Source organism: Semicossyphus pulcher, unplaced genomic scaffold, assembly GCF_022749685.1.
Source record: "Semicossyphus pulcher isolate SPU_LCO1_2020_fin unplaced genomic scaffold, fSemPul1.0.p SCAF_3, whole genome shotgun sequence".
Classification (NCBI taxonomy): domain Eukaryota; kingdom Metazoa; phylum Chordata; class Actinopteri; order Labriformes; family Labridae; genus Semicossyphus; species Semicossyphus pulcher.
This window is the reverse complement of record NW_027211704.1, coordinates 646,207-669,956: the sequence shown is the minus strand read 5'-3', so window position 1 is coordinate 669,956 and position 23,750 is coordinate 646,207. Positions and strand designations below refer to the sequence as shown.

The 23,750-nt window shown below is 42.1% G+C and overlaps 1 protein-coding gene across 1 annotated transcript; it reads left to right on the top strand.

Moving 5' to 3' along the window:
- The first annotated feature begins 1,809 nt into the window (after positions 1-1,809).
- gli1 (GLI family zinc finger 1) lies at positions 1,810-13,764 on the top strand. Its single transcript, XM_069677841.1, is given in 12 exon segments — positions 1,810-1,880; positions 4,169-4,411; positions 4,998-5,089; positions 5,198-5,396; positions 6,455-6,623; positions 6,736-6,843; positions 6,950-7,090; positions 7,199-7,348; positions 7,742-7,906; positions 8,059-8,301; positions 8,451-8,757; positions 8,987-13,764. Coding segments are annotated over 12 exon segments (4,452 nt in total). The 3' UTR covers positions 11,551-13,764.
- The last annotated feature ends 9,986 nt before the right edge of the window (positions 13,765-23,750 follow it).

Genomic DNA, 23,750 nt, shown 5'->3' with positions numbered 1-23,750 from the left:
CATGAACATCAGCAGTGTGACAGTTTGACTCCACATGGCAAAAGATTGTGTAGTGCAGTGTTAAAATATGGTGTAAGACAGATTGGTCCATTTCTACATTTACAGATGCAACTTTAAAATACAATTCTCAAAAGTAAGAACATATTTTACCTGGTCTACTTTAAAAGTTTTAGTTTGTAAAGAAGAAGAAGTTTTCCTGTTTGGATTTTGATCGCTGGATGTCTCCTTCCTAACAAATACAACCGTATATTCTTGTTTTATTCGACACTACTTATAAAAAGCACTCACGTAAGAGATATCATTTCAGTAGAGTATCATGCCTCAGGTTTACATTCAAATTAAATATGCAATATATATTTCGTTGATTTGAAGCGAGATCAAGACTTATCAGACAACTTTTTTGGCTCTTCTATTTTTGTGGTAGCTACGCCATCAGTGTGTACAGTAACTTTTTGCTCCTAATTACCCCGTAACCATGTAAGTCCCGACTATTAGTACCTGCACTGATGTGGTTGGATGTAATGAGCAGGTGCTCGTTCCCAAGATCTCTCAGCTAGAATTACCTTACACATGCGCTCTTGCTGAAAGATACCATCCCAATATGAGTTTGAAACAACAGGCTGCTTTGTTCTACTTTCATTGTCCTCTGTTTGTGTTGGTAGCAGCCCTTTATTCTCTTGAGCTTTAAGGCAAAACCCAGACACTCTTCTTCTTCTGTATTTCTTCTCCGTGTTGATGGCTACTTTCTAGAATGGGAAGGCGCGGCAGGTTTTTAGTGTCTGTCATCAGCGTTTGAGGTGCATGACTCTGTTTAGAGAAGAGAGATTACAGCCGAGCCCACTGTTTGTGTCCCAGGGTTTGTGTGTAAGGGAACATCCGTACCTTCACATGCCCTGCTGCTTTAAAAGACTCTGTGATCAGTCTGTGCAGACTCTCTTTCTATTGCTCACACTAATTCAAGTTATCATTAATAAAACATACAGTGTAAGCTTAATGCAATCATATTTACTTATGGATGCTTCATTTATCTAAATATGGCTTGATGCTTATATTTCTATGTGTGAATGCAGAAGTGCAACATTAGTGTTGCGGCTTGTTTGCTCAAGAGGATTAGGATTGTTCTGTCACTTTTAAGGGCTCTTATTTTGAAAAGAGGCAAACAACCCACTATGACCTCTTAAACCAGCAGACTGTGCTTTGAATCACAGTAACTGTAAACATACCTGCCTGCACCTGTAACCTGTAAACGTTATCTTATTGTCTTTGCGTTGTTGTGGTGTTAATCTCTTTACATTGTGTGAGACTTCATGTTTTTTGGAGGCAGGTATGACTGTGTAAGACTTCATATTTTCTACATACAATTATTCAACAAAATTGTGATTGACTTGAGAAGGGTTAACACCTCCAGGACCATCTACGGAATGTAAACGTACAAGTGTTTTATTCTGTTTACACTGAGGGTTTTTTTACTTAGTGTGTATTTAAAATAAATGGTAGCTTTATGCCATCTTTACATTTTCTATCATTACACAAGTAAAGGATTTGTTCCAGCTCTGTTTAAAATAAGTATGACTCAGGCTTCTGACAAACTTATTTTTCCCCTGAACTGTTTAGCTTGGTTTGGTTTTGTCTGTTATTAACATCCTACATATTCTTTTTTCCCCTCCACCACAATTGTTTTTGTTCATTTGTCTTTCTTTCTGCTGTTTTCTTTGGTTTGTTTGATGTTCCCGTCTTCACCCTCACCGTGTCCTTGTCTCTGTGTGTCAGGTCCAGGGTGTAAGGGGAGCAGCAGGCCTCAGAGCTCCAATGCCAGTGGACATGCAGCCACACCAGGGGCTGTATCACTATGAGACCTCACCCAGCCAGCCCTCCAGAGGGTAAGACGGCAGTTAGCATGTGCAACGTCCTCACACATTACACTGCTGCTGCATTTTAAGCTCTATCTGTCATCACAAATACATGTAAAGAACAATTTAACATTTTGGGAAATATACTTATTTCAAGTCTTTCAAAAATTCAAATGAAAAGATTGATAGCCCTCTTATGTCTGGATGTCAAGTGAAGAGCAGCAGTTAGGACAGGGTTAGCCTATCTTAGCACAAAGAGTCAAAGTAAGTGGATAAAAAGGTTTTTTTAAATTGTACAAAAACAGAAATGAAGAAAGGAAATGATTTTAAATTATTTCAGGGATTGTTACTGTTGAAACTAACAGGTGCTACAGTTTCATCCAATACCTATAATGTATATTTTAGAATCAAAAGAATAAAATAACAATAAATGTTTTTATAAAGAATTTCTTGAATTTGTGACCAAGAACTTTCACCCGAATACAAACGTACAAAGTGTAAGAGATTACTTTGCTGTATAGAGCACAAACTATGGCTCTTCTGTCACATCTGTGCCACAATTATTAGTTGTTAATTATCAGCCAACAGAAAGTAAACAGCAATAAAAATACAGCTGTGACTGCAAATATCAGTCAATATATGGGGAAAGAAATAACAAGTAAATTACTCCCACTGGGTGATCAATAAACTTTATCTCAGGATTAATGCTAACTCACATGTTGAAGCGGTTTCTTGTCAAACAGTTAGTCCGTGCGTGCAGCGCTTCTTCATACGAAGGTTGATAGTCAGAAAAGGTGTTAAGAAGGTGAGCGCTGTCCCTGAATGTTTGACAAGATGTCGCTCCAAAGTCAGACGATTTGTTTCCGTCGTGTCATTTTGTGTCAGGACATGGAAAGGTTTAGCCACTCGTTGTTTCCTCATGCATTTAGTCTTTATGCGAGGGTTGATCATTTCAAATCTTACTCCCAGAAAGGAAATCATATTTCCCGACATGTTAAAAGTTTTCTGAACATAGCACTAGTTTGTCCAATTGTGCTGCATTCCAATCACACCTAATCTTTTTGTAAAGAGGTTATTTTATAAGCACACTCATAGCAGTCTGTTTCTTGAAATCAGTAATGATACTCATCTTAGAGACACTTTTCCTATTTTAAAGCAGATATTCTGAGGTTACAGAAGCCCAGGTCTCACTGCAATTGTTACGGACACAGCGCTAGCTCAGCCCCTCCCTCCTCCCCTCCCTCCCTCCTTTCCTCATGCCACCCAGGTTGCGGGTGGACTCGGCCTCTCTCTGACAGCTGCTAATTACAGGCTGACCAGGCCCCGCTGCGCTCTGCATGACTGCCTCGCGCCCCGCTCAGGTTACCCAGAGTGAGGGAGAAACAGAGAGAGATGGAGAGAAAGGTGGCCGGACAGGACAGAGAAAGACAGAGAAGCGAAGGAGGAGGAGGAAGAAAGGGAAGAGGAGATAGAAAGTGACAGAAAGGACAGAGGGGGTAGAGAGAAAGAGAGGGGGAGAAGGAGAACAGAAGGGATGAATGGGAGAAGAGAAAGGGAGAAAGGAGTGGGAATAGGAGGGAGGTAGATTCGGGGGGAGCAGCACAGTGGATTAGAGAGGACAGATTAAGCTCCTGTGTGGAATACACGTTGTGGTGAAAGAATTAAAGAACTGAAAGGACGACTTAGGAGAAGGTGGATAGATGAAGTCTGCCCCTTTAGGAGAGGAGCGAGAGGGACAGACAGAGAGAGAAAAAACAGGAGAGGCAGATTTTGAACTAACCAGTGAGACCGAAGAAAGGTCAGAGAAAACACTGAAATTCATGAGAAGGCTGGAAAGTTCCAATAAAGCTTCTCCTCTCTAGTTTGGAAGGGGAAAACCCAGATGAGAAAGTTTCCACAGTGTGGACTGAGATAAGGGCCATACCCCATCTAGTGGCGAGAACAAGACATCACAAGATGAGCTTCTGAACTCTTTCTCCATGAGTTCTGGGCTGCTATAAATTCTTTAGCTTAAATAAATCGCACATTTTTTATGAGCATTATCAGGTGAAAGAATATTAATTCTATATTTATTGCACATACAATCATAAAGGATTCATTTCAAATTTCTATTATTATATTATTATATTATTATATTTATTTATTTTACATGTTTCTCTGATACTTTAACATTCACAGAACACCAGAAATAAGCCCATGCACTATATTCCACTTTTTTTTGACACTTTTCATCATGTATTTTTGCAGTGGCAATTTTTCACATTAATATTCTATTATTTCTTATATCTATGTCCGTGTTTCTTTGGTATAATTTGCAGCCTAGTCCCCTCAGACCAGTCTCCCTACAGCGATGTGTCCTCTCTGCGTGCCCCGCTCCTCAACGGCCCTCCCCAGGACTGCCGCACTATATATAATCCCATGACTCCCAGTATGACTCATGGATCAGGACCAGGACAGGGGATGGGCCACTGCATGGATCAATATATGAGGCCCCCTCAGGCCCCACCACCACACAGTATGATGGGACACAGGGGCATGCCGCCCACAGAGGGTTAGTCAGAGTATCTTTTACATCTCCTTTATCTCACAGCTGCTACTGATTTGGGCTTTAAGATACCTGAGAGACTGAGTAAGAAACAGAGACCACAAAGATTTCTACAAAAGGAAAAGTTTAGCAGTCAACAAAAGGCCAGTTGTACTGCCGAGATATAAACATGTCCGTTATTCTGCAGCAGCTTCAACAGCTCTAAAGCACTCTGTTTAATTTTTAAGCATAGCAATTAATACTCAAGAATTGCACACAGGTTGACGTTTGGAGTTAGTTCAATTGTTTTCAAAAAGCAACTGGTCTGTATGCTGAAACATGATGTTAGAATCCCAGTGTGCAGACTTCCCCTACCTCCCAGGTCAACTGATCCTCTTCCTCACCTTTCAGAAAAGCTCTAAGAGCTAGACTAGTTAAGCCAGCTGTCCAAGTCCTTTTCTACTCAACTTAACATTTTTAGTGAAGACTGAAGGGCGACCTTAAATATGCACACTGGCTATACTAAATTACAGTAAGCCAGTCTGCTTCCCTAACTTAGAAGATGTAAATGTGCGTCTTCGCATTGGTTTTCACTGTCTTATATGTCCAACAGGTGGCAACAGCACCCCCTACTGTAACCAGAGCAACATGATGTCCTCCCATCACAACTTCTGCCAGATTCAGCCTGGCTCGGATCAGATTGGCTCAGGAGATGGTAAATTAAAACTCCCACCTTTTCCTTTAAATAAAAATAATGTCTTTAATAGAGTGTGTATCATTGAAGCTTACCCTTCTGCTCCTGCTGTCCTCTGTTCCCCTTCAGGCTCCAGGTTCTCCACACCTCGCTCCATGCTGAAGTTGAGTAAAAAGAGAGCTCTTTCCATCTCTCCTCTGTCTGATGCCAGTGTTGACCTGCAGACGGTGATCAGGACATCACCTAACTCCCTGGTGGCGTTTGTCAACTCTCGCTGCAATCCCAACGGTGCCAGCTCTTATGGCCATCTCTCTGTGAGCGCCATGAGGTCAGATATTTCTCATTTCTATGTGAAGCACAAAAAAAGCATTTCAAAGGCAATACTCATTCTTTTGAGGTCTTACATTCACAGTGTTTGAAATATCTGCCGCACAATCCCTGATTTAAATGTACACTTCAAGTATGCAATGTTTTTCATTGTAACATTAAATGTGTTGTTAGTACCTCTCCCTCATTTGGCTGCAAAACCACAACAATAATTATCACAGAGCATGAATCTTCCTCTTGCAAGCGCCATGTCATTCAAAGCAGTAACAATAACATCCCTAAAGCCATTGCAGATAAATAACAACGGGCATTAAATACACATGAACAACAATAACATAGCTTTAAGAATAAATCAAACTTCGGTTAATTTGTTGCCCCAGTTTGAAACCTGCAAGCTAGCTGTCCAGTTCCTCGGCATGTGTGATTTATGTTGTTACACACAGGTGGAAACATAAACTTAGTCAGAGTGCGATTTTACAATGAGGTGTGGGGCTTTTAGCTAGTAAACGTTAGCTAATGCTAGGTAAGGCAAACGTTACCCTAAGTTACAGGTAGTTAACGTAAGTTAGCTAAACAGTAACCTAAGGTCAACTTTATTACCTAGCTAACGTTACATTTATCCATAGATATTTGACACAGTCTAACTCAGAAACGCTGAAAGTACGGAAGTAACGTTTATTACACCAGCTTGACAGTTAGCTACTTACAGTTGCAGACAGCGTTTCCATGGATTTGCGTGACCCGCGCGAGCATAGATTTTAATGTCACGAGCCACAGCAACGATCGGAGTTCAGCAGGGACGCTAGATGTTCAGCTAACGTCAAAGTTATTATGGAAATGGTACGGTCCACTTTAGGGGTGTAGAAAATCGTTTACAATATTCTCCCAAGCATGAATAAATGTTCAAATTAAGCAATTTTTGTTTGCCCATGGTAAATATTTTGACATTTTAGCATATTGCCAATTGGTTCTATTTATTTGATGCATTTTATACATTACCATTAGCTCATATATTATGCAAGGGTTGTCATAATGTTCTTTTTTTCTGTCACTCTACAGCCCGTCCCTCGGCTATTCCAGCAATATAAACTGTCAATCCAGGCAACAAGGTTCCATGTACGGTGGAGGTGGGGGGACGCCTCTTGGTGGACACACACCAGGTCCCTGCCAAGCTTCCCGCTTACCTCCCCACAATCCTCGGCTCCACGCTCCACCCAAGCATGGACATGTAAGAAGTCTCTCTCCCTCACTTTTCACAGCAGTCAGAACCATTCATATCACTGCACCCTCTGCTTCTGACAGCTGGGAGAGGATAGATATGATCTGTTTTGTGTTTTTAGCTGAAGACAGAGCCAGGACTTGGAAGTGTGATGGATGGCATAAATGTGAAGAGCCTGGAGGAAAGGTCAGAGGGAGATGTGGCCAGTCCTTCTTCCACTGGCACGCAGGTAAAAAATTGTCACCATCACACATTTGCGTTTTTGTTTTAGTTTTGTTTTGTACACTATTTCTTAAAATAAAGCCTTACTTTTGTCTACCTGTACATTTCATCAGGATCCTCTCTTGGGTCTACTGGATGGCAGAGATGACTTGGACAAGGAGGACGGGAAGCCTGAGCAAGAGGCCATTTATGAAACCAACTGCCACTGGGAGAGCTGCAACAAGGAATTTGACACACAAGATCAGCTAGTTCATGTAAGAGACACATCAGTCACTAGATGTTTTAGAATGGAGTACAAAAAAAACACTGCAGTACACAACTTTTATTAATGAGTCTCTCTATTGATATGTTTTACTTTACAGCACATCAACAATGAGCACATCCATGGAGAAAAGAAGGAGTTTGTGTGTCACTGGCAGGAGTGCTCCCGAGAGCAGAGGCCTTTCAAAGCACAGTACATGCTGGTGGTTCATATGCGCAGACACACAGGAGAGAAGCCACACAAGTGCACTGTGAGTCTCTGTTTAGTTTAGTCTCTATGTACTTTATTTCTCTCTCTTTTATACTGATTTTTTACTCTGTCATCTGCAAGCACTGATTGTCAAACATTTTACATTTATCATCATGTGTCATCAGAATTAGCTACAGCAGAAAATAAGTCAACTGCTTCTACTATACTACATTGTTTGGTTAGACTTTTAAAAAAGGGTGCATTTATTTTATTTACCTGCCAGGGGCCAGAGGTACTCACATACATTAATGCAAGAGGGAACAACAAGAGAGAATATACAAAATGTTTTCTTTATCTGTTGGTTTATAGTTTATTGGATATGGCTATTAGCAAAAGTAATCTCAATTTCAACTTTGCAGTTTCATAAAACCTGCTATGTATGTTTCTTTTTCAGTTTGAAGGCTGTAATAAGGCCTACTCTCGCCTGGAGAATTTAAAGACCCACCTGCGCTCTCACACTGGAGAGAAACCTTACGTGTGTGAACATGAAGGCTGCAATAAGGCCTTCTCCAATGCTTCAGACCGGGCCAAGCACCAGAACCGAACACACTCCAATGAGGTACTATACACTACTGAAAAAGAATCAAGTCATTTAGAACAGAACCTTGATAGCTAAATTGCAATACTTTATCTTTCAAAGCTCCAAAGATGATTTATTATTGACACATGAACAAGATTTTGTGTATTGACAGACGCTTATGTCATTTACAGAAACCTTATGTATGCAAGATCCCCGGCTGCACTAAGCGGTACACAGATCCGAGCTCTTTGCGTAAACATGTGAAGACGGTGCATGGCCCTGAAGCCCACATCACCAAGAAGCACCGTGGAGACACAGGACCTCGACCCCCTGGTTCAGCTATGACCTCTGGAGGCCAGGAATCTGAACTGCTGCTGGAGAAATCAGAGACACGCAGGGAGGACTGCAAACTGTTGGCTCCTGAGACTGCGCTGGTGAGTGATACATTTTATTTATGACCTGCAAGGTTATTTAAAGAGAAGATCCAATGTAAAAAGTACCACTTCCATAGTTGTTTAGGCCTTAATTTAAAAATCAAAATTAGTCAGTCATTAAATCTGAAAATCACAACACAATCTTCCAGAAATCCCAGCCAAGCCCTGGTGGTCAATCATCCTGCAGTAGTGAACGTTCTCCACTGGGGAGCGCCAACAACAATGACAGTGGGGTGGAGATGAACCTGAATGCCGCAGGCAGTCTGGAGGATCTCACGGCACTGGAGGATGGAGTTGCAGGTGGAGGAGCTGGAGAGCAAGGAAGTGTGGGAACAATGGGAATGTCTGCACAGGCTTTGAAGCGGCTGGAGAACCTGAAGATTGACAAGCTGAAACAAATCCGCCGGCCAACCCCTCCTGCCCGTTGTGCCAATAACAAGCTACCTGCACTTCCTGGTATGTTCTAAGAAATAAAAGGAATGGTGCACATTCTGAACTTTGTTATGGGCATATTCTTAGTAAATACTGAAAATACAACTATTCAACAGGGCTGAAGAATTAATTGCATTGTTACAACCCTGACTTCTGACTAATATAGGATTCAGGGAGGGTGTCAATGGAACATCTAAATGAACATTGCTGAACTGTGTCTAAGCTCCTTCCTCTTTCTGAATTTAATTTTCAGGTCCAGGAGAGAATATGGGAATGTGTGCACCTTCTCCACTCCTTTCAAATCGCCGGGTAATGGAGCTGTCCAATCACGAGTTAGGAGGTGGCACGTCTATTGGCTGCTCTTCCAATGACAGGAGAGGAAGCGGCACCAGCAGCCTAAGCTCTGCATACACCGTCAGCCGTCGCTCCTCCATGGTGTCCCCTTACCTGTCCAGCCGGCGCTCTAGTGACGTCTCACAAATGGGAGGAACAGCTGGGGGAGGATGTCACCTCCTTGGCCCTGAACAGAGTGGGGCAGACCCCCTCTCTCCTGAGACCAATCGCAGAGGAGCTCCATGTGCTGGAGGAGGAGGATTGCCTGGTCTTCCAAATTTAACACCTGCCCAGCAATACAGCCTTAAGGCCAAGTATGCTGCAGCAACTGGTGGACCACCACCCACTCCATTACCTAATATGGAGCAGACAGGAACCCAAGGCAGGAGGGGAGGTGTTTTAAGTGAGTACCAGGGGCAACCCCTGCCTCCTTTCCTTCAGCAAGCTGGTCCACGTAGGCACAGTGCCAACACAGAGTATGGCACTGGTGTTATCTACCCTCATCAAGCTCCGGGTAACAACAGCAGGCGAGCCAGTGACCCTGTACGATCAGTAGCAGATCCACAAGCCCTCCCAAAGCGATTCAATAGCCTTAACAATGTGGCCATGATGAGCCGAAGGAATGCACTCCAACACCGTGGCTCCGACACCAGCCTTGCTCGCCACTTGTACTCCCCCCGGCCACCTAGCATTACAGAGAATGTAATGATGGAGGCTATGGGTATGGAGCCCCACCTTGCCCCTGTTGAGGCCAGGGATCGTTCCATGATGATGCCCCCTGGAGAAAGAAGCTTCATGGGATACCAGCAACAGCATCAAACTCTTGGAGGAGTTGGAGGTGGAGGTCCTCTCTCAAACCAGCTGTCCCCAAGCCATGACTCTCTGAGTTGTCAGGACCAGGCTTACATGCAGGGGCACTACCAGAACCAGGGAGGGGAAGTTGCTTCAAGGGCTGCTGGGAATCCACTTGGCCAAGCAAGGTCGATTCACTCAGAGGGCATGTCTAATACACTTCTTCAACAAGCTGAATACAGTATGAGCACCTGCCAGCTCAGTCCTTCAGGCCCCCATTACCCTAACATAGGCCAGGGTGGTAATTCTGGAGGCCCTTGGAGTGATACCCACAGCCAAATCCAAACTTCAAGCCATACTCTCCAGAACCCACAAGGAATGCAGTATTCAGATCCTAGCCTGCAGCCTCAGCAGACACAGGCCCACTTCAACAATCAGACAAGCCTCTACAACAGTCCTGATGGAACTCACAAACTTGTCATCAAGCCAGAGCAGCAATTTCACTCTGGGATGGGAGGTGGAGATGCCTGCCAAAGTGTTAAGCTCCAACAGCAGCGCATGCTTCTCCAGCAGGCTCAGGGTTACCCTCAACAGACAGGCCAAGTCATGATGAGGAACGCTAACAATCCCAGCTGTGAATTTCCAGGGAATCAAAGCTCCTTCCCCAGTGGAGGGGGCTTGAGCTTGGGGTGTGCTGCACTTTCAGATGGACAGAGATCAGAAACCCCCATGATGCAGGTGAAGGAGATGATGGTGCGGAACTATGTTCAGTCCCAGCAAGCTCTCATGTGGGAGCAGCAACAAGAACAGCAGCCGCCAAGTGGAATAAAACCTCCTCCTCTATCTGATAATATGGATATGAGTGGCCAGTCGGCAATAATGCAGCACAGTCCACAGCATCAAAACCAGAATATTTACCCTAGCCAGCCCTATCAAAGCTACCCTAACCAGAACCTGGTCATGAGTCCTACAGCCCACACCCGAGGACCCAGCTCTGTGACACCTAAAGACCAGCAGCTTACAGGTCTCCAAGGCTCATGTTATGGTCAAGAGATGGTGGTCCCCAGGCCTCCTCAGGGACGGAAACCTCTCAGCCGCCAGAACAGCCTATCACAGGTTGGAAGTGTCTACCTGGGCAGTCCACCCCATCTCAGCCCTGTCCACTCCACCTCAAGCCCAAGACGAGGGATTCGGCTGCCTCCAGTTCAGCATCCACAGCACCTGCAAAATGAAATGTACTCTCCTTCCAATAACAACAACATGTACTACTCTGGTCAGATAAACATGGATATAGAGAAACACATGGACCCTCAGAATGGACCTTGTCTCAGCCAGCAGCACAGTATGGCATCTAACATGGACCCAACAGGTGGCACAAAGTCTACCCCCATGGCTCCCTATCCTGAATCTGGCCCTGTGTCCAATGCCTTAGAAAACCTGGACCTGGACAATGCTCGCATAGACTTCACCTCTATCATTGATGATGCTGATTCTTCCTCGTTCAGCCCAGTCAACAATCCCCTTCAGGGTCAGCCGGGGTCGTCCTCCCAGGCATCATCCCGCCTCACCACCCCCCAGACAACTGTCAGCCTAGCTGCAGGCTCCGGCCTGTCAAACATGGCTGTGGGCGACATGACATCTATGCTTACCTCGCTGGCTGGGGAGAATAAATACCTGAACACACTGTCTTAGAGGAAGATGTTGGGCATCTTATGCCACACTAACAATCAAGTATAGACCTCAGCCAGTTCCTTATGTTAAAATTGAGATCCCGCCTGGAAATGTTCGTAGCCCACTGTCAAGGTTAACCAGCCTTGGGTTTGAAACACTTAAGTCATGTCGCTTACATTTTTCCTGGTACTTTGTAAAAAAGGTCAGATAGGGTGAGTGCGTTAGGATGTTATATAGGTCCCCACAGGCCTTTAAATGTAAGCCCAACACATTAAGCTGTGTTTGAGCCAGAATCATGAACTGGCCAGGGGTCTCTTGCAACTGGATGCCCATGTAACAGGAATAACAATATGCGATAATGGGTTTCGGTTGCTAGTAGAGACTAAGTTACTATGGTGATCCCATCACAGGTTTCAAAATTATTAGAACCCTACCCCAAAACCTTAAAAACCAAAGGTGCCTGATCAACCTCCCTCGCTGTATTGTTCCTTTGCTGCCTTGGTACTTGGTATAGTCCCAGAGCTTTATGCCTGATATGAAACTGTTACTGAACTTTATGTAAACAGGCATTCCAGCCACGTAGGGCTGTAGCAACAGTGGAGCAGAGAAGGATGCATGTAAATACGTTTTTAAATACATTTATATATGTTGTGTATATGACAATAAGACAATGGAAAAATCCCGTCTCGTGATCGACTGCTTGGATTCTGAAGGCCAATGTTTGGACGGGATGGTTGTACGGAGAACTGAGTGAAGACTAAAGATATGCTTTTAGTGATTGAGAAATTATTTCTTGGTGCTACTAAATATTAATCTGTATTGCTAGGGATTTCTTCCTTGTCATGAACACACTCTTTATAGTGGCATATCAGTATTCCAACACATGCACCAAGTAGTCACAGACCCAAACATAGCTTACACACAGACACTCAGGACTTGTTTGTGTTTGAATCTTTGGTGTTTAAATTACATTTATATTGTTATTGCCTTTCCAGACAGAGAGTTTGCACTCCACATGTTTACTGTAAGTGTTCCGAAAGCAGCTGTATTCATTTTTTTGTCCCAGTGATGTTTATAACTGCAAAACAGAAAAGGCCTTGCTCTTTCTGAGGTACATATGCGGGGGAAAATATACAAAGCTTAAATGTAATATGTGTGCAACAATCCCCTCTACATTTTAGTATGTCTGATATAGTCAACATAATGCCTTGGCTTAACTTTAACCAGAACTACGACTCATACATGATGCAGCTGAGGATGACGGCTATTGTGAATTAAACCCGAGTCAGCTGGTTCGTATCTGTTACCAGATCAGTAATAGTTGCTTATACTTGAGAACATGAGGTACATTCATAGTACAGTGCTTCTGCACTTTGGCTCTAATCCCAAAGAGAAGTTATTGGAAAATTCTCTTTTATTAATTCAGGATAGAAGATCAAGACGCAGGAATTCTATCAATTGCTACCACTGTAGTAAAATACATATATTATGTGTACACTGAGGTACTTTTGTGCGACTTTTGAGCTCATACAGAAGAAGGCTGCAGCTTTTGTCAGGAGAACTAATTTGGCACTGTGGCTTTGCACTGACTAAAGCACTGTGTGGAAAGGTCTCAGTCTCCTTTGACTATTCACATGAACCTCATTTTAAAAGAAATAAAAAATCATCACAGTATTTTTAATAGTAATTCAAAAACATATCTGAGCACAGCTAAACCCAACAGGCCATATTTAAATATTGCTGAAGCATTTGTGTGACGTTTCAGAATAAAATAGTAGTGTCACTTTAACAAAGCATTAGCAGGAATAAACATTTCTTCATTTTGGAAAAAGTGTACAACCTACCAAAGACACCTTAAGAATTGAGAAAAAGATGCACAAATAGTCTATTTTAACACAACACTAATACCAGCAATAAGGGCATGAACATTGACTGATAGTGCTGTTCTTTAGAATGTATGAAATGTTTTGTACAGTTATCTTTTTATATTAATGAACTTTATGGACGTTGCCTTCTATATGTGTGTGTGTGTTTGTGTGTTTTGTAACTGTCATCCTTCATTCTGACTTTTTTGCTGGCAAAAGAATATCCCCTTTAGCAACAGAAAGCTATAATAGTAGCATTAACTATAATAGACAAAAGCCAAGTGTTATATTTTGTGTACAATTTTCTACATTTTTATACAAATGTGCTATATTTTACCAGTTTATGAATAAACATGTTCAGTGGGATGGATGCAGAATGTTTGTCCAATGTTTCTTTCCACATCCATCATTGTAAATCGAGCTGTTTTTGTTTGTCTCTGTTTGTTTGTTTGTTTGTTAATTTACAACACTGATACAACTCAAATGCTGTAAGCATATCCCTGCATTTTGTCAAGGGGGGTTTATGTGGGTTCAAAGATGCATCAAACAAGTTTCCAGGCAACGACATGAGTACAATGCTTGCTTTGCTGTACTACATTTGTTCCTTTGCTTGACGGATTGATGCAATGACTCATTTCCTCCAACAGAGTGCAGTACAGCCTGAAAACAAGCATTGACAGTATTTCTCTGTTTTTTACAACAAATAAAGCCCACATAGCATAACATGAATCCTGCGAACTCTGCATAGTCAATCACACCTGTAAGGAGTTAAGACATATTCCGCATAAAATCCAAAACCATTTTACCCCAAAATGATGAAATGTCCAACAAACTCACCTTTATTCCTGTAGCATCCTTCTTTGTTTCCTTATCCTAATTGGAAAACCCTCTGTTTTGAATATGATTTAGACATGCCAGTCACGGCAGACTATTATGAGCTACAGTGATCTGCTAGGCTGTTACAGTATATAAGTGGATTAGTATTAAAAATGGCTGCTCTTGGTGACATCAGTGCCTGGACGGGCTCTCTGTGGTCAGTGGGAACTGGCACTGTGGGCTGCTGAATGCTGTAGGAAAGAAAAACTACAACTAATCTTGCTCGTAAAATACTATCAACATGACATCTCCGCTTTAAAATACATATGTAAGAGAGAGTGGTGAGAAATGTGAGTGGTGGGGAGTAAAAAAAAGGTCATAACCATGATACTGTTTCATATTATGCTGGACAGGAGTTGTTGCCAATCTTTTTGGCTTGTGATTCTTTAAAATGAAGTCATGTCTATTTGTGACCCAACATCACATGATCTGCTGGTGTGGAAGTGACTTATGAGCAGCATAGATATTTTCCCCTCAGATTGAAACTAAATTAGAGAACGGACAGAAAAAAACAACCTCTCTCTCTCTCAGTTCAAATCAGTTCAATTCAATTCAAAGGAGCTTTATTAACATTGGAAATGTACGTTTACGTGTCGTAGAAAAAATACTAATACAAATTAAGTACAATAAAGCAGGATAAGGACAAATTGTGTAAACAGAGCTGTATGTGACTGCAGCATTATAATCACTTAGAGTTAAACAAGTTATCACTTGGTGTTAAACTGAAAATAAAAACTGAAAATGCAGAATTTAATCTTAAAATATAAACAGATGATTTAAATACAAAATAAAAAGTGTCGACAGCAGTGAAGTAAAAAATGGCAGCTGTGTAAACCAGAACTTTTTTTCCCTATTTATGTTTAAAAATGTATTTACAGTTATTTGTTCTCTGTATGTACAGTTTGTGTATATACAGAGATGAGCAGTGCAGACGGTCAGTGCAGGTATACACAGGTGCTTAAACAGTCTTCACTATACAGTGAAAGTGCATTGATCATTTGTGCCATCTCCACTTGCTTAATTTCCACTGTGTGATTCTCTCAATTCAGCGAAGGAGTAGGGCTCTATGTTGGAGGGTTGACTCTCTGAGAGGGGTTCTTCTGAGACAACGCAAGCTGAAGGTGGGATGTCCAGTTGGCCTGTGGTGGGGGTGTTGTCGCTGGAGTGGGGTTTCTCCTCCTGTGCTCTCTCTCTGACTCTGGAGAAGTCTTCCTCAAAGAGACTCTGGCTGCCCTGGATCATCACTGTTCCCTTCTTGTAGAGGTGTATAGTGGTTTGTTCATCATCTGGGTTTATCTTCAGTGTCCACCCTCGACTAAAACCCTCTTTCTTAACAGAGGGGTAATGGTTTCTTATTGCAGTGTGCCATGCCTGGGGATTGTCGGTGTGGAAAGTAAGGGTGGATTTCCTTTCATTTTTCAGACAGTCAGCAAATAAAGTCTCTGGACTGTTCTTCAGGAGTTCCTGTACTTCTTTCTTGCAGATTCATTTGTAATCGTTATTGGGAAATGTATTTTGATGGATTGTATTTGGAGGTGTGGGGAGTCCATGGAAGGATGAGAAGTATTTGCATTTGTGGAGGGGAGCTCTGCTTCCATTGTTAATGTGGTCTCTGCTTCGCACCTCATGGTTACTTGAGGTTGCAGCCAATTCTAATGTCCTATCTCATGGTACGTTTTCAGGAGCTCATGTGAGCATGACCTCTCTCTCCCTCTTTCTCTCTCAATTCAATTCAACTTTATTGCACGACGTTATGAATCAAACATGTTGCCAAAGCATAAACCAAAGATTGTATATATAGTCACTGGCATAAACTCACATATACAAAATATAATTAATACAGTAAATAATAAAATAAACAAAAAGTAATCATAATAAACTCTCTCTCTCGCTCTCTCTCCTGTCAGATTTATGTAAGGACCCAATTAAGTATCCAGGCTAAACTAGGCTACACGGCGCCAGAGCAAAATTGATTCATCATCAATAATTGCATTAAAATATGTATTTCATGCCTTGACTGGTAAAGATAGTAACTTGACATGTTTTACGTTATGTCCGTTTAAAATTGAAAACAGTTTTCAATATACGTATTAATTGTGGGTAACCGTAGCAACAGTGCTGTACGTCTGCTACGTGCAACCTCACGAGCTAGCTAAACTAGCTAACGCTTACTTTTATCGAATGGGATTATGGGTAAATTTGAATGAAAATAAACTTTTTAAACTTATTGACGATGTAACACGCCAATGGTAAGCGACAATTCACTGAATTATTAAAATGTCTGCTTATGAAAAGCTTGGCCGCATACTAACGGACACCTGATCGTACGCTAACAATCTCGTTTAGCTAATTCTCCGTGTTTTTTAAGCTAAAATGGTTAGTTACAATAACCTATAAATGAATATTTTTAACAATGGTTTCACAACCAGTACTTTTTACAGTGTTGGCTCATTCTGGGCCCCAGTGTACTTACACTATATTGGCATTGTGGTGTTGTGGCATGGCACAGTAGAGTCAGGGCAGCCACTACAGCCTGGCACTGATGCTAAAGTTGACTCATTTGCTCCAAGGAAAGGGGAAGTGCTCCTGACGGACTACTGATTTGAATTCTGGCATATCCAGATTTGAGACTGGAAACAATAGCTGAATCTCAACATCAGGGTCAAGTAGCATGTTTGCAGGAAGAGTATTGATACTTTTATGGCTTTTAATGCAGTAAAAAAAGATAAAGCTAACATAGGCCCATACATCTGAACTTAATTTGGCCTTTGGATGTACTAGATTATTTGTTCTTCATAAAAAAGGTTGTGTTCTATTACTACATTCAAGAGTAACAAAGTAAATGAGATCAGAGCAAGGCTATGCTTTTAGAGTAAAAATGATGTATTTTACCTCAGTTTAAAAAGCTTGTTGTATTTGTTTAATGATTAGACTATATCTGAAACCGTTAAATACATTGTTAGATCTAAAGCACGATGAGCACTATTGAATGAATTCCTCAAAATGGACATTTTGGAAACCTTGTCTTGTTTCCTGCCTCATGCCTCAGTGATTGTTATGCAAAATGACCTTAGCTTGTTTTTCACAAAAAGTGCATTCATATACATGCAAACTAAACTACTCTAAAACTGTATTCTTGAACTGGTGTTAAAAAGTAAGACAGCACTGATGCAAAGATTTTGTTGTTGACTCTCTACAATGTGACCTCCTCTTTTCTGTAGAGTTACAAATGGAAATGCCAAAATAAGAACTGAGTTTTTCAAATGCAAAGAAGTGGGCAGCATAATGACTTTTCTCTTTTCTTGTCTTGCCATTCAGAGGGAGGCTTTTCTTTTCCTTTGTCACTTAGGTTGGCATATAATTAACTCCTGCTTAATATGCTGTTTAAGGGCTCTCCTCCCCATGCAAGAAGCTTTGAACCCATAGACCACAGTCAGGGACAAAACCCCAGTGGGACTGCTTCCTCTATGCTCCTCCTTGTGTGTGAGTGTGTGCGTGTGTGCATAGAAGTAGTTGTTTTAACAAGACAGTAGAAAGCTCGAACTATGCCGCCACAGTATTGCTGTGCCCTTTTTTATACTCAGCACAACGATTAAACCAAAATAACATCCGATTGATCAGTCTTGGTTAGTGATCCAATTACCAAACCATCCAAATGGTGCGTAATTAAATGCATCTGAAAGAAGTCTTCTAGAGTGCAGTAAGATTGTAAGTAAACTTTCAACTCATTAAACGCGAGTGTGGCATTTTCTATTGAAGTTTAACAAAACCTTACAAATGCTATTGCTCTAAATTTAAAGTATCATGTAACAAGTTACAATTATACACAATAAATAATCTGGCTTGACTGAAAATGTACATTTAATCTATGAAATTCTGAATGAAACAGCCTTCAGTTACATTACACAGTACAGACATAGCCTACTACATGGACATATAAGAACTGAAAAAAAACGCTCCCAGGACCCCTGAAGCACCTCTGCACCTCTGTGACCCTCATCTGTAGCAAAGTTTATTGCCCCCTCCTCACCCAGCTCCCATCCTCCCTCTTTTTCTCCTGCCTGGCCTCATATCCATCCCACCACAAAGAGCCAAGATGACCCTTCTGTCCCTCTTTTTCTTCAGCCCTCTGCTCCCTCCCCACCTTCAGGATGCCTTCTCTTCCAGAATCCATTAAGAGACAAACCCCCCCAGCAGCCGTGGTGGGTAAAAGAAGTAGTTTTATTTGATTAACAATTAGAGAATGTGTCAAACTTTAAATGTGACCCTGAGCTCATGCAGGGTTGGAGAAAATTATTGAGGCACTTGGAGTTGTATAATTGTTAGTTTCACAGAAAGGCAAAATGCTTCTGTTATGATGTTTTCTATTGCATATATTATGTCATGCCTTAAGTGTCATCACTAGTTTGTAATGCCTTATTGTGTACATTATGCACAAAGATGGTTATTCTTTCATCGGGACAATAAGCAACCATTTAACTACTTTTGGTATATTTAATATTTGGATTATTGCTATTCACTTGTATGTGGCGATTCAGATTTTCCATTGTAATTTAACATAAAAGTTCTAAGCACGTAATCTGTCTTTTACTAATCTGTTTCACATCCCAGGTTGTTTACTCCGCCCAGACTCTATAGCAGGACACATGATGCGCAATGAGACGCTACCCGGCTCGCTGATATTATGTGTCAGAGGTGGGGGGGCACTAGAAAGCCAAAGTGGGGGTCCTGAACGCCTGCGTTTTATTTCGGATGTTTTTTTCAGTTGCAAAACAGATTACCGTGCAGGTTGCAAGACAAAGGACGGTCAATGCACCACTTCCTACAGCCATCCAGGGGTGAATGGGGCGCAGGACGGGGTCCTCTCCAGGGTACTTAAGCGCAGGTGCGAGGTGCATAACAGTCAAACCATAAAACATGACGGGGAGGGGTAGCGCATGGGGAGAGGAGGGGGTGCGCACATACCTGTTCCCATTAACCTGCAGTTAGTATTATCTCGTAGTGGTGAAAATGTAGTAAGATGAGCTGCAGTTTACAGCCCCATTTGCACCGTCGAAAAGCCTCACGCTTCAAAGTTAGACGCTAAAAGCTCTGTGTGTGAGGGCGAGAGAGAGCAGTTAACTCTGCATAACAGATGAGATGCAGATTCACAGGTTAGCTGTTAGCTTTTCTGATTATCCAAATAACGGTTACAATGACGGAAAACTGTAAAGTCCAAAAGTAGACGAGTCGCTACTGATTTCTTAAGTAAACTTATAAATACACATGTTAAGTTAAAGTAGCCCAGCAAAACATGCAGAGGCAAAGACGCTGTCTGAAGAGGAGGTGCATGGGAGCGAGTTCAGGACAGTATTGTGTCAAAGTATACCATTTACTGATCGGTTATATGAACATGTCTTTCCACCGTTGATTTCTTTCTAGATGAGGAAGGTGAACGTGCACGGTGCCAAGACTGACCTCAGGGCCAACCTCTGCTGCTGACATCACTCCTCCTCGTGCACGGCTCGTCGCCTCTGCTTGGACTCCCATCAAGGTCTGAGTCTCCCGCTGTGACCGAAGGCGATGCCTCATCACCATTCATTCTCAGGCAGGCACTCAGGACACACACACTCGCAGCGCTCCCTGGACAACTTATTCGAAACGAAATAACGTGATGATGACAGAAGAAAGCAGGGGCAAGCGAAGGAAACAAGCCAACCCGAGGAGAAACCGAGGTAAGACGAGCAGCGCTGCAAAGTTTGAACAAGTTGCTAAATGATGCGGGCAGATGTTGCAGCGGACGGAAGCTCTCATGCGAACCGCGTTTGTTGAAATAACTGTAAACATTGTATCCTCAGCACTTCGACTCTATTTATGGTTCAGAAAGACATTTTTGAGTTCATTGCTTGTGATTCCGTTGCGACATAAATTGCAGGAACGAGCAGTCCGTTAGGTTGGTTAATTCTACCTGTGCGCGTACCTGTGTAAAACATTGTAAGGTGCGAGGTTGTTCTGAAGAAAGACGCGCTTTGTAAACTCTGCACCCTTGTGTATTTTATGGAGGCTGTACGAAAGTTATTTGTCAAAGTAATGACAGACCAGCGACGATTCAGGCGAATCCACACAGTCTTTTTAGTGAGGTCGGACTCAGACTTTGTTGTTCTAACAGAGAGATAGAACAGACGGGCTTTCTACACTCTGTCTCTTACATCCGTAGACTTTAGTTTTTCTGCTCATGCTTAACCTGCTCTGACTTTAACTTTCTATTTGCTTGGTCACTTTTAACCAAATGCCATTTTTTTGCGAGTTCAATGCCAGTTTTATCAAAATGTATTAAATAGAAAGGGGAATAATAAGAAATAAATGAAGAAGAATAGCGTTGGTTGGATTTTTAAATGCCAAAGCTATTCCTTTACCACAATGTCACACATTTGAGAACATCTTTAATCAATTCTCTACATCACATGCCTGATTAAAAAAAATGGAAAGATGGTAAAATATTTAGGCTTTAAAAATTAAAATTCTAGTTTGTCAATCAAATCTAAATGTTTTAGATGCATGTATGCATTTATTTAAAGTTGCCAACCAGTGTAAATAATTCTGCTGCACATGTTGTATGCTTAATCTTCCTTGACATCTTATCTCATATCTTTAAATGACCTGATCAAAAACAGTGGAAATCCTGAGGTGACCTTAAAGCTAAAGATGATGTTCGCTGTCACTCCCCGAGAGGAACTTAAGTCACTGTGCTAAATTCAGAGCTTGTTTAGAAGTTGTTCTGCATGCAGCAGGTTGTGCTTTGTTTTTGTGTGTGTGTCTGAACTCACAAATAAATGTGAGGACACACACGCACACACACACACACACACACACACACACACCTGTGCATGCATATAAACATTTGTTCTTCCAGCATGGACTGAACATTTTTGTTCAAACCAAATCTTACTTCCCTAACTAACATAACATATCCAAAACGTTGCACTTCTCTTACCCTAAATTAACACGGTAAAACCCTGTCTGAAAAACCGAAATGTCCCTGAAAGCTAAATAAACCTTATTCTAAATTATGGTAATACTTAGGAGGTTTACTGTTTGGTGATGCAGGGAAAGCATTGAGATAAAACAAACTAACCTAACCATTATTACAAATATTAACTTAGTTTTAAACCCAGAAAAGACACATAATTAAGATGCTGATTTGTCTTCAAAAACATGCACAAACATTTCTGGCCTTTTTTACTTTCTGCACTTTCTTGCAGCCAATGCAAGTGATGCAAAGTGCCTGTTTGTCTCTGATCTGACACACAACTGCTCTAAACCTATTTGCTGTAAGGAGTGCATTTACTTAAATAGTTTATTACTTTGCTCTGAGTGTTTCCTCATTTTATTCAGAGAGGTGTGAAGCTCTGCAGAGTGTCACCAGGGTGAGATCCCCTCTGGCTGCTTGGCGATAACGGTACTTGTGTGTTTTGTGCACACACACATGCACACTCTCACCTTTGACTGTCACGTAGCAGTTTGTCGACCGACTGCGCTCTGTTTGACAAATCGGCAGCATCACAGTACCGTGAAAGCCATCAGCAGAAAGACACACTTGCTGACAAGGACCTGTCACTTATCAGTGTAGTTCCTTTTTTACTCCTGCTGTGACCTCAGAGGAGAGACCAACGTCACCTCAGGTCAATGTACAGTTAGTGTTTACGAGTGAAGACGCTTTAAAGGAGAAAATAAGATAACTGTAAATGCTTTCTTTAACTATCCTGCAACATATTAACACTTTAGATGTTCATTTAGGCTCCATCGTTCCCAATCGCACTACGAATTCTTTGTGCATCTGCTTGCATGCTTGTGCTCATTGCATACTTATACATAGCATATGTGCTTGTCACACATGCGTCAGTCTATAAGCGAGCAGTTGATGCGTGTTCATCCTCATGTCCGTGTAGAAAAGTGTATTAAAGCTCTGTGTAGGATTTGGAATGTGCTGTGCTGCGTGAGCGGGGAGTTATAGGTCCTTGATAAAACCAAATGAATTTGGCAGGCTCGACTCATAAGACAGCGATTTGAGGATCTTATCCAAAACCAGAAGAAAGAGAAAAACATAGGCTGACTTTTCTTCTCGCTCCGAGGCGCCTATTGATTATGTCTCTGTCTCCCCCAATAAAACTGTCAATGTTAACCGATCTAAAGCAATGTGAGGAAATTACTGCTTTTCATTCCTGGCAGATTGAAAACAGTCCCGATACGAAGAGGGGAACATTTGAATTGATGACATATACGTACAGGCTGTGAGTGAGAGTTGTAAAGCGTGTTAATTAGCAGAGCACTGACAGTCAACGGTTCAACAAACCCACCTTCAGGCCTGTTTTGTAGGCTTTCTGTAGGCTCACTTACCCCTTTGAGGTAGATACAGTTGAACTGTATCTCACATATTCTGATTATCAAAAGTTTATTTTTGCTGTTCTCTCACTTTTTTGTATATAAGCAACAAAGCTCCACAATTACTATCTAATGATTAAAGAAAAGTGACACAAATCAAATTTATAAAGAAACTGAAGGAAATAACTGAATGTTTCCTTCAGTTTTTAAGACAGCTTCAGTGATGCAACCTTCTGTAGCAATCAGCCTAAATGAACCTTGCATAAGCCACCTTGTTGGTGCGGTCCTGTTAGCCCCAGCAGTGGCAACTTTTGAGAGAGCTGTCATGTATTTTAGGTCCTCTGGCTGTGTTGCGTTCGGGCTTTCCCCTGCCCTCAGACTCAGCAGGCATCTTCGCCAGAGTTACATCCGCACAACCCATCAGAGCCACTCTAACCCTCGCCCTTACATCAGATGTACAGCTGAGTTTCTCCAGCACCCTTACAAACATATCGAGTCCCTTTGCCTTGTGCGTTATGTTTTGTTACTCCATGACAAAAAAAACTCGCTCTGTTGTTGAGTTGACGTGCCTTTTTAAGAGAGAGCTTTCTCTCTCCCTGTTTCCCTCACTCCCTCTCTCTCGTGTTTCTTCTTTTTTCAAGTGCCAATTTATTTAAACTCCTTTCCCCTTTTCTTCTTTCTCCTTCATTGATTTCCAAACCCCAGTCTTTGTATGCAGCTGGGGCCCAGCTGTGTGTCTGTGACCATGTATGTGGGCGCATACATGTGTGTGTGTGTGTGTTTGTGTGGGTTTTTCTGGCACAGTGCTGCCACACTGAGCATAGCACACTGTACACAAAGGACTTGAGCAGCAAAAAAGAGGGGGAGAGAGAAAGAGAGAGAATGGGGGGGAAACATTTGAGCGTTAAAGACTGACGTGCTTGTACAGTACAGAGCGGAGGGGCCGGGCCTTTTGGACCGGGCCTACTTTAACGGCAGATGTATCGGCGCTCAGGGATGAGGGGTGGGGAGGGCGAGACAGCAATGAAGAGCTCAGGCACCACAGTTTATTACCAGGACTCTTCAAGGGGCTCAGCTCAGGCGTCAGGACCAGCGGGTGGGAGGGACGGAGGAGGAAGA